General features: G+C 50.5%; 1 protein-coding gene across 1 annotated transcript; it reads right to left on the bottom strand.

The window, feature by feature from the left end:
• Positions 1-1,283: 1,283 nt before the first annotated feature.
• Positions 1,284-10,982, bottom strand: Cops8 (COP9 signalosome subunit 8). Its single transcript, XM_048344469.1, has 8 exons — positions 10,830-10,982; positions 9,217-9,287; positions 7,783-7,831; positions 6,660-6,792; positions 4,400-4,507; positions 3,244-3,306; positions 2,475-2,522; positions 1,284-1,523 (listed from the first exon to the last, which is right to left on the bottom strand). The coding sequence occupies exons 1-8, from the start codon at positions 10,905-10,907 to the stop codon at positions 1,444-1,446; spliced, it is 630 nt and encodes a 209-aa protein (XP_048200426.1). The 5' UTR covers positions 10,908-10,982; the 3' UTR covers positions 1,284-1,443.
• Positions 10,983-11,312: the final 330 nt, after the last annotated feature.

Genomic DNA, 11,312 nt, shown 5'->3' on the forward strand with positions numbered 1-11,312 from the left:
AGGGCGCCGCGGTGCCGGGGCTCACCTGAGGCGACATTCCTTCTCCGTGTGGCTGTCTTCTTCCTCTGCAGAGAACGGCCCCTATTTCATTTTGGTTTACCTGTCCATTGCTGCTCTCTGAATGTGTCCACACTCACCCCACACGATGCACAACTCCGCGCCCTGCTCCCCCCAGGTCTCGCCATTTCGCACGAAGTCCCCCAGTGCCTTTTACAATCGCAGTCCACTGTCCAACCACTGTCCTACTAATGAGGATCTGGGTCGACTCCAATCTGCCCGTGGTGCAATCAGCCTGAATCCCGAGAGCTTAAAAGCTGGCACGCGCCACTACTTTTATTTGAGCCTCTGACTTCTCAACTGGAAAACAAGCTTGAAAAACAAAAGTTTCCTACTAGGATTAAACAAAATCTTAACTTAAAACTTAAGTTCACATCTGTTGAAAAACTGAGTCAATTAAACAAGTGTAAAATAAATTAGAATTATGGAACTGTCACTACAGAAATCATTTCTACTTCAATTCTTACTTTGAAAGGCAATGACAAAACTGGGTATGTCTGCAAAAGACTGAGACGTTAAATTTCTACAAACTATCTTATAGGAAACAGTTGAAGAATTCAATTAAATATTTATTGAACAAATGTAGAACGGACAAACTAAGGGGCACTTGCACCTGAAGACACAGTACACAACTTGAAATATTCAGAGAACGGTCACACAGGATGAAAGGCTTGTTTGATGTTTCTTCAAAAGAAGAACTTCACTGGAGAGAGATGAGCGCCCCCCACTCCCAGGGTGCAGAAGAGGGGAACAGTACAGCACTCGTGCCTGGCCCCCCCTGACGGGGCACAGGAGGGGGGAACAGTGCAGCACTCCCCCGTGTCTGTAAACCACCCCACCCAACTCTGCCTTCTTCCCAAAGACCGAGAACGTGGCCCTTCTGGAGAACCCCTTGTGTGCCTTCTTTGGGGCCAGCCTCCTGGCGAAGCCCCCGCTTTGTCCCGGCTGTTTGTGTACTCCACGGGAAGGAGCCTCTCGAGTCCCATGGGGGAGGGGGGGGACCTTGAGCCCTGGCGGCTCAGGTCCAGCCCCTGCCGCGCCCCGGGCAGCCACCGGGGGGCAGGTTGAAGACGGCGGGTCTGCCGGTGCACGCGCGCGCGCGGGTGGGTTTCAGGAGTCACTGAGGATTTCAAGCCAGCTGCACAACCTTGCCGGCTCCCATCAAACCTACGTGGTGCAAGGGTGCGCGCTACAGCCGCTACCCGGCAGAATGCGCAAGCACAACATCTATGTAATATACTTTATATTATATGTGTATTTTATCACATACTCAGAAAGGAACGCGGAGGTGCTCATTCCATCCCGTAGATTTGAAAATGAAAAAATGGATATTTCTGTATCTGTCATTGTACAGGGCTCTGAAGGCGGTCTTGAGCTCAGAAGAAGTCAGTTTTCAAGGAAAGCCACGTAGTCAGTCAGCCTGGCTAGCTGCTGCTCATTGGGGATGGGCGGAACAGGGGCGGGCTCTGCGCGTAAAGAGAGACACAGTTCACGTCAGACGGGAGCGAGCGTGGCCAAGCTGCCGCCCGGCTACCCACCCGCCCCACCTTTAATTTAACAAGAAGGTAACTCTCTCTCTCTTTTTTTTTTTTTGGCCAGTCTTCGGGCTTGGACTCCGGGCCTGAGCACTGTCCCTGGCTTCCTTTTGCTCAAGGCTAGCACTCTGCCACTTGAGCCACAGTGCCACTTCCAGCTTTTTCTATGTATGTGGTGCTGAGAAACTGAATTGAACCCAGGGCTTCATGTATACGAGGCGAGCACTCTAGGCCATATTCTCAGCCCCAGAAGGTAACTCTCTTATAGCTACCTGACTTGAGACAAGGTCAGGCCTCTTAGAGGCCCAGACTCCTGAAGACATCAAGTCAAGAAGTCTACACTTCTAGAAGCATGTGGTCTTGCCAAACTGAACATAAGATAGGTCAGTGCACGGTGTGAGGGTTCAAAATGCTCCATGTGCCATCTCTCTACAGGAGCCCACAGGCCGCGGGAAGGCCCCGCTGGAGCCCACAGGCTGTGGAAGGCCCTGCCGGAGCCCACAGGCCGCGGGAAGGCCCCACCGGGAGACAGTTGCTCTGAGGAGCGAGTACTCAGTGTAGATGTCTATGTGCCTGGCACAACTCTCGGGGCAGAGGACATGGTCTGTGAACACAGGCCCCCCGAGGAGTCCATCCTCAGGGAATCTGCCTTCTAGTGTGGAGGCGCCACCGTCACCTGGGGGTGCCGCCTGCACTGTGTCAGCAAAGCCCGTGGCTGGCCAGAGCGCACCACTGCGCCCTTCCAGGAGCCCAGGGTTTCACACTCACCGCGACAGTTCTAACTTTCAATCTCTTTGTGCTTTAGAGCTTAAAAAACATACAGACGTTACAAAAAAACTAAGAGCAGCAAAACTTTTTGAATCATCATAGGAAAATAGATACCTGATAAGGGAATAAACCTGTTGAAGGAAACGTCCAGGGCACCTGCAACTAAACAGAGACACGCGCTTATGGCAGCTTCCTGAAGACCTTTCCCAGGCCCTGCACGCTGTCCCTGCAGCGCCCGCTTCCAGCCGCCCACTCCCACCCAGGGCACCGAGGGCAGCCTCCCCGCACCGTGGGCCTGGCGGGCCCAGCCTCCCTCTCCGACAGTGGCTGGGGCCCACAAGCAGATTAACACCTGGATGTGACCGTGGCATTTTTAAACAACAGGGGACTTGGGCAGAGGCAGGAAAATGCCGGCTCTGCAGGCCTGGCGGAAACGATGGACAGGCCACGGGCCGGAGGCCTTGGAAAGAAGTTAACGGGAGCAGTCTGCGTGAGTCTAGTACAAGAAAAAGCAAGTTCTGAGCATTTAACTACCGTAAAGACAGTGATACTGGAAGTCACGCACAGTTAGAAGTGGCTCCGCAAATACAAAGACTGAGATTAATATCTAGCAAAAAGCAACATACAGTAGTCTTTTAAACAAGAAATACGTATTTTTAAAGTTTAAACAAATTAATTTCTCATAGTTCTGGTGGCTTGGAAGCAGAGAGAAGTGTATTGCAAATGTTAAAGTAAAACCGGGAGAGCTTTAAGACCCTTTCTGCCCTGAGCGCTGAAGTCCTACGTCCATGTTCAGCAGGTGAGCGAGGCCTACTGCCCTGCTTCAGAGTTCCTATCGCGCTCCAAGTTCCATGTGGGGCCAGGGCCCAGGGGCTCTGCCTACCTGGCTTCCTGGGCAGCACCATCCTCGTGGTAGAGTCAGCTTGCCATCCTTGTTCCAGTATTCCTAAAAGCGTGTTTCACATATGAATGAAGACGTCACGGAAGTCCTACAGCCTGTCTATGCGTCACGCGACCAGCCTAATTCAATGCTCACCTACCTAGAAAGGCGTACTGTCAAAGTCACACGGACTCGTACATTTCACTCTATCTGCTATGACCACTAACGGGCAGTTGGACTATGAAGTACTGGCCCAGTCAATATTATTATAAACAAACATATGAGATGCCTTTGTCATCGTCCTGTCAGTAACCCAATAGCAAAGATGATGGTGCTTAGGTACCAACTCAGGTGATGGCCACCGCTCTTGCTAGCCGTCACGTGAGGTGCGGGCTTTCGTGACTTCCCCGAGGCCAGAGTGGCAGCCTCAAGGCAGACAGGGGGGCGCGGATCCACGCCAGGCCAGGCGCTAAGAGCCAGGGATACGGGCTCTGGACAATAAACTACAATCAGTAAGGGGTACACGCTTGCCTGAGAACCTACGTGTGATCTAAGAGCTCTGGGGCTGGGGGTCGCGTGATGTTTGTAAAGCGTGTGCTCAGCATAGACGAGGGTTCCATTCCCAGCAGTAAATAACACACAAACCACCCTCCCAGCGCCTATCTTACTCCATGCAAGCCCGCAACTGTGCTGGGCCTGGCGCTGGTAAGAAGTAAGAGTTCTTCGCAGCTCCCAGCCAGCTGTTAAATCAAACCGCCAACCATACACTCAAAGAGAATACGGCACTCTACCGGCAGAGTACAGTGGTCTACCGGTAGGGGTGGGCGCCCCTGGGCGTGAGGGAACGGGAAGAAGGGGCTTGAGAGGGATGTGGGAGACTGCCTTTCAAAGTAGGGCAAGCTAACGACTGCTAAACGGGAGCCAGGAGAACAACTAAGATGCGTCTTCTCAACCAACTGTGCGGATGGGGCCCCCTCTGCTGGCTCCAGTCCTGTGCTAGGCCATGGGGACTTCTGGTCCAAACCTTGGGGGGAGGGGCACGCGAAACAGTCCCCATCACCTTCCTGAAATGCAAACATCTCCTCCATGGTGCCCGGGAGGGAGCAGACCGCAGTGCACGCCAGTGCTTTGCCCCCCGAGAGTGATGAGCTGCCGGTACCTTTCACAGCCTCCTCCACGGGAAGTCCCACGAAGGCCGCGAAGTCGTCGGCCAGGATGGAGGTGTAGGCCTGCGAGACCAGGGCGAAGGCGCGCCTCCTGGTGGCGTCTGGGGTGCAGGTGGAGAGTCGGGGGAGGAACAGAGCAGTGATTAAAACCACAGCTGCAGCCAGGACCGCTGACGCCCTGTCTTCGCGAGGAAGACCAGGCTGGCTCAACGACAGGCAGATGTGCCCGGCACATCACAGGGCCTCAGCAGGGAGAGTTACCAAGATGGCAAAACTGTTAACATATGCTCAAAGCTTGCTTAAACACGCTTAGGTATTTAGGATACTCCTTTTAAAGATTTTAAAGAATGACTAGAGAGCCCGCGTGTCTGTTAGAGATCCTTCCAGGATTAGGATGAAACACAGGAACCCCCCGGAACTGCAGAACACACTTCCCAGGATTAGGATGAAACACAGGAACCCCCCGGAACTGCAGAACACACTTCCCAGGATTAGGATCAAACACAGGAACCCCCCCGGAACTGCAGAACACACTTCCCAGAGTACAGCCCCCATCCTGACACCCACGCTGGCATCACAGCCCAGACTCGCCTCCCAACCCTAAACTCCACGCCTGAACGACCCTGGCATGGGAGCACCGGCTACCAGGCACAGGAACACTTCCCTAGAAATGGCTCACGTCCACACGGAACGCCGTTCTTTCCAGATGAACCCCGCTAGCTCATCTCCTCTACCTCCCCTTTTGGAAACACGAGGGCTCCTCTGCCAGCCTGCCCACAGGCTTAGGAAAGAGCCTGGATTTTACACTCCCTACTTAGTAGGTGACTGTACATATTTAAACCCCACAACATGTTGAAAGTCCGCTGGTATTTCCTGTGAACAATGTCAAGCTTCAGGAGCCCCTTGCTTCAAAAACCAGTCCCGTGGCTCGCAGGCAAGTCTTAGACATTCTCGTTCCTGGGCTTTGTGCTTCCTCCATGGCCTGTTCAGTGTTCCCCTACTTCTAAACTTTCTGCAGCATCGTTCACTGGCGATGGCACGCTGCTCTACTCGCTCCATCCCAATGGCCTCCGCGGTCTACCTCCTCGGATCCCCCCCTCGAGACACCCACCGGCCTCTCCAATGAGGTGAGAATGGACACACGCCCTCGCCGTGTGTGCCCAGGGAATTTTGTCATAATCAAAAATGGACCGAGGAAATGACTGTTCTTTAATTTTTTGCTAGAACTAGGCTTTAAGCTCAGGACCCTGTGCTCTCTCGTGCTCGGCTTGCTGCCTAGGCTGACACTCGACCTTTGCCCCCCCAGTTAACAGAGTTTAAACTCAGGAGCTTGTGCTCTTGCTTAGCTTTTGTGCTCAAACCTGGTACTCTACCACTTGAGCTTCCTGCCAAGAGATTTTTCTGCCTAGGTTGGCTATGGAGCGCAGTCCTCCAAGCTCAGCTTCCTGGGTAGCTAGGACTACAGCAGCCACCAGAACCCAGGCACGCTTTACCTCTTTGCTCACTTTTGCTGGCTATTCTGGACGGCAGCTCAGGGACATTTCTGCCTGAGATGGGTGTGGACTGTGACTCTCTGGACCTCAGCTTCTCCATCCCACATGTGAGCCATTGGTACTAAGCTTGACGGTGACTGCCCTGAACTAGAAATAGATTTATAATACATTGAAAAGCAAAGAGTAACTTCTGAAGTCATTCAACTCTCGAGACCGCTCTTACCAGACAGCATGTTATGGAGGAAAACACGGCAGCATCCATGCATCTGGGGATTTCCACGGTGGGTTAGTCACACAGGGTTTTTTGGGTTTTTTTTTTGGCTCAGGCTAGTCTGAAACTGAAATCCTGATCTCGGCCTCCTCTGTGCCTGGCATGCCAGATGTGAGCCACTGCCCAGCTCTGACTGAGAAGGGTTCTTGAGAACTTCCTGTCATGACTCATTTCCGATCTCAGCCTCCCGAGTCGCTAGGGTTCCAGGCATAAGCTACAACATCTGGCCCAATTATTTTTATTTTGGTGGTCCTGGGACTTGAACTCAGGGACTAGGTACTGTCTCTGAGCTTTTGTGCTCAAGGTTAGCACTTTACAGTTTGAGTCGTAGCGCTACTTCCTGCCTTTTTTTGGAGATTAGAATTTCATGGACTTTCCCACCAAGGCCAGCTTTGAACTGAGATCCACACATCTCAGACTCCTGGAATTACAGGCATGAATCATCAGGCCCCAGCACCCAATGAAAATATTAACACAAACAAACACTACCTCTAAGCGCTTCCATGATTGGCTGGACAGTCTCAGACCACTGGTGGGCATTGATGGTTGTATAGATTCCAGGGAAATCTCTTTGCCAGATCCTCTGTCCTACTGACCAGATTCCCCCAAGTTCAGAATTTGCCTGCAATGAACATTATTATCTTAGAAAGTATTAACTCTGTAATTTACCATTGACTACATCTTAAAACAAGATACAAGAAACGACATGACATTTGTTAGTGTCACAAAGGAAAAAATAACCCACCGTTCCTTTTAAGAGATGCAATTATCCTTCTATTGTCAAAAAGGTTTTCAAATCCTTTGAGCATCAATAATGGAAAATACTTGTATATCAAATACACATTTTTACTATAGGAGCAAATCAAAGCATGATATCTCAGAATTAAGCCTGGGGGCTCATTGTCTTAAGTATTGTTGTTTTTTATAGATGTTTGCTGTCATTTTGCATACACATAGTTAACATATTATATACATACATATACATGTTTATATATACATAGCACAAAAGTAATACTCAGCTGGCTAATAAATACCAGACTTTCAATCCAAGAAGTCACAGACCACAGCCTAGAATAGTTTCCATGAAAAGTGAAACTATGTATACAATCAGTAAATTTTTAGTTTACCAAATAATCTGAATGACAATCCACTCTTACTTAACAGAATGTCAGGGAAAGAAACTAACTTCATTCTATTTTGCAAGACACTTCTCACTATTTCATCTCCTCTTCCATTGAAAATCTAGTTAGCAAAACTAATCTTAATGCTGAATATTCTCATAAAAAACACCAGTTACAAAGTAAGTACTGCAGAAGTCCATTTCAAATCACCGCCACCCACTGCCTCCACCCTCCCACATCCTTCCCTGCTCCACTAATAGGGGTAGAAGCTTCTAAGACAAGAATCTGACCAATAAGCTGACTACAGACTTCTATACCATTCTATGGAAATTTCAAACTTCTGATTGGAGGAATCTGGTATTTTAACATTAATGCTAGTTTAACGACCATTTCTGTCACACAGGAAAGAAAGCAGCAATTTGTAAGAAGTTGCTGTTTATGCAAACACCACTGTTGTATTGAAACAACAAGACGCATGAAAGAATACTTACAGATTTTATAGCAGGTGGAATCCTTTTCCAAAGATACCTTGCATTATTCCTAATTTTTACAAAGAAGAGAAATCAATTTTAAAAACCAGTAATGAACAGTTACTGGTTCCAATAAAACCATACAGATATATATTTCAAAATATTTTTATCAAAGTAACATTTTGCTATTTTTTACTTAATTTTTAAAAATCAAGATCCTGCTCTTAAACAATGGCCAAACTAAGTAATGTACAGAATTTCAGATACAAAGATAAACAATGTTATATACTTAAAAGGCTCTGCCACACCCTGAAGGCAAGCAGAGAACACACAGTTTCTCTCCTTAATATCCCTTCTCCCACAGAAGGGTTTTCTCTAAAGCCTCAAGCAGGAGTTTTTAAAGGTACTGGAACAAACTTAAGATAGTGGATTCAAAAAAAGGAAATATTCAAGTTACATGACATGTGGAATAAAAATCTTGGGTTAGCTTTTGAAAAAATATCACAAAGTGTTTGCAGGAATCTAAACCAAAATAGGACTATAAACTATCAATGTGTACTAGAACTATAGGAGACCCTATTCTTTAGGATAGAGTCTTTCTGATTTTCCTTAAGGAAACAGAATTTTTGTTTTAAAACAAACAAAAAAAAAGACTTTCAAGAAATCTCAGGCTGGGGAATATGGGCTAGGATGAAGCTCTGGGTTCGATTCCTCAGTACCACATCTATGGAAAATGGCCAGAAGTGGCATTGTGGCTCAAGTGGCAGAGTGCTAGCCTTGAGCAAAAAGAAGCCAGGGACAGTGCTCAGGCCCTGAGTTCAAGGCCCAGGACTGGCAATAAATAAATAAATAAACAAACAAAACCTCATAGTCATTGGTAACCAAGTTCCCTCAGCTTTCCCAGTTTTCCCTTTCAAGCTCCTTTCGGTCATACGGACTACATTTAAAATTAAACAGCCAGGTGCTGGTAGCTCATGTTTGCAATCCTAGCTACTCAGGAAGCTGAGAACTGAGGATGGAGATTTGAAGCCAGCCCAGGCATAAAAGTCCATGAGACTCATCTCTAATTAACCAACAGAAAGTCTGAATGGAGATGTGGAATGGTAGAGCACTGGCCTTGAGTGAAAAAGCAAAGTGGCAAGGAGAGGCCCTGAGTTCAAGCCCCAGTACCAAACCTAAGTAAACAGAGGTCATAAGTAAGTTTTTAAAAGCACACACAAAGCCAATGATTACTGGCACTGTGCTTTCCTCTTTAGAAACAAAACACAAATTTTTAGAAGGTGTATATAAAATGAATGTATTTAAAAATAAGAACATTATAATTCACCTGGAGCATATTATATATAATAACAAAAGATATAGTTCACTGTGTCTGTCTTGTGATCTACTTCAATGTAGAATAATTCAGCCTAACAGAGTTAGCAGCTGCTGTTAGTTTAAGTAATAGGTACTTACATGTCATTATGGAGCAAATATAAAGCTAGAAGCTGACCATATACTGGGGGGGTAGCAATTCCTCCAGGGGCCTAGAAGGCCAAAAATAAAGGAAAAAAGAAACCTCCCTTTATCTTATACTTTCAATAAACACAGAACATGCTATTAATTCTTAAGGAGAAAGCCCCCTTATACTACAGATGCAGAAGGAGAAGGAGAGAAATACTAAGTACTAAAATCCTGAGCAGAGAGTCTGGTTATGGCATCAGCTGTGACATTATATCCCTTTGGCTGTCAATCTTATTTTCTATACAAAAAATATCTAAGTAAAGTCCCCTCACCATGGGCTGGGGATATGGCCTAGTGGCAAGAGCGCTTGCCTCCTAAACATGAGGCCCTGGGTTCAATTCCCCAGCACCACATATGCAGAAAACAGCCAGAAGTGGCGCTGTGGCTCAAGTGGCAGAGTGCTAGCCTTGAGCAAAAGGAAGCCAGGGACAGTGCTCAGGCCCTGAGTCCAAGGCCCAGGACTGGCCCCCCCAAAAAAGTCTCGTCACCAGTCCTCACATTTTGATTCAGGTCATCTTACTCTTGTAGGAATTAAAAACTTCCCACGGATTCCTAAGGCACGATCTTGCCCATTACATCAAACATGCGGCTATCTGTGAGGAACACTGCAACCACAGCTGAGTTACAAAGTAATTTCCCTTCTCACTCCACAGATCTACTAACGTCCATTAGGCAGAGGCAGCCGCTGCTTCTACCGGCTGTCCTCATTTTACTTTTCATACCATCATTGTGCCTAAGGACCTAAGAAAAATCTTTTATCAGTTGCACAATGCAACTACCATTTGGCTTACAGAGAACAGCAAGCTCACTTGAGTACAACTTTACAAGACTAAGAAAGGCTCGTTCTGTTTTGTGTTCAAGGTTCTTTCTGGTCCTGTCTATCCACCTGCATTATCCACAAAACCGCCCAGGACCCCCATTGTCGCCCCCCACCAGCCGGAGAAGTAAGGCGTCATCAGCAAGAGAAGCACGTAGGGTGGGTGAAAGCAAAGAGGCACAAGGACAGATGAAATGCTCACTCACGGGCGGGTCACGGGGTCCGGGCCCTCGCACCCTCCCCCCCCCGCCCCCCGGGTCTCACGGGCGGGTCACGGGGTCCGGGCCCTCACCCCACTCCCGGGTCTCACGGGCGGGTCACGGGGTCCGGGCCCTCGCACCCTCCCCCCCGCCCCCCGGGTCTCACGGGCGGGTCACGGGGTCCGGGCCCTCGCACCCTCCCCCCCCGCCCCCCGGGTCTCACGGGCCGGTCACGGGGGCCGGGCCCTCGCACCCCCCCCCCCGGGTCTCACGGGCGGGTCACGGGGGCCGGGCCCTCACCCCACTCCCGGGTCTCACGGGCGGGTCACGGGGTCCGGGCCCTCGCCACCCCCCCCCTCCCCGGGTCTCACGGGCCGGTCAGGGGTTCTAGGCCTTCAAGACCCGGGGTCGCAGAGCCGCCCGACTCGGCACGTCCCGCTCGGCGTGCACCCGGGGGCCTGCAAGCCCGGCCCCGTGGCCCTGGAAACCGGCGCCCCCCAGCCTCCGCCCCGAGATCTGCGCGCCCCAAAGTTCCTCCCAGGCGCTACCTCGAGTTCCTGGTTCTCGCACTGATCCAGCAGCTTCTTGAAACTGAAGGCACTTTCCGCCATCACCGCCACTGGCATCTTCCCGGCCAGACTCGCCGCCGCGCCGCTCCGATGGCCGGGCCCCAGGCTGTTCCTGCGGGGCGTCGCGTTCGCGATGACGTCTGAAGCCGCCGCCGCCGCCGCGCTTCCCCAATGGCCGATCCCAGGCTGTGCCTGCGGGGCGTCGCGTTCGCGATGACGCCTAAAGCCGCCGCCGCGCGCCGCCGCCGCCGCCGAGCGCCCGTGCGCAGGCGCGCGGCCGCTTCCGTCGCTTCCGTGGCGTCCTCAGGCGGCGTCGCGGCGGGGCGGGGAGCCGGCGCTCTGGAGGGCCCGCCCCGCCTCGCCGGGAGCCGCTTCCGGCGCACGCGAACGGTGGTGAGCTCGGGGGAACCGTTCGCCGTGGCTGCCCCGGGGAGCAATGCGCTTGGAGGCTGAGGAGCTGCA

The sequence above is a fragment of the Perognathus longimembris genome, chromosome 4, assembly GCF_023159225.1.
Source record: "Perognathus longimembris pacificus isolate PPM17 chromosome 4, ASM2315922v1, whole genome shotgun sequence".
NCBI classification, from domain to species: Eukaryota; Metazoa; Chordata; class Mammalia; order Rodentia; family Heteromyidae; genus Perognathus; species Perognathus longimembris.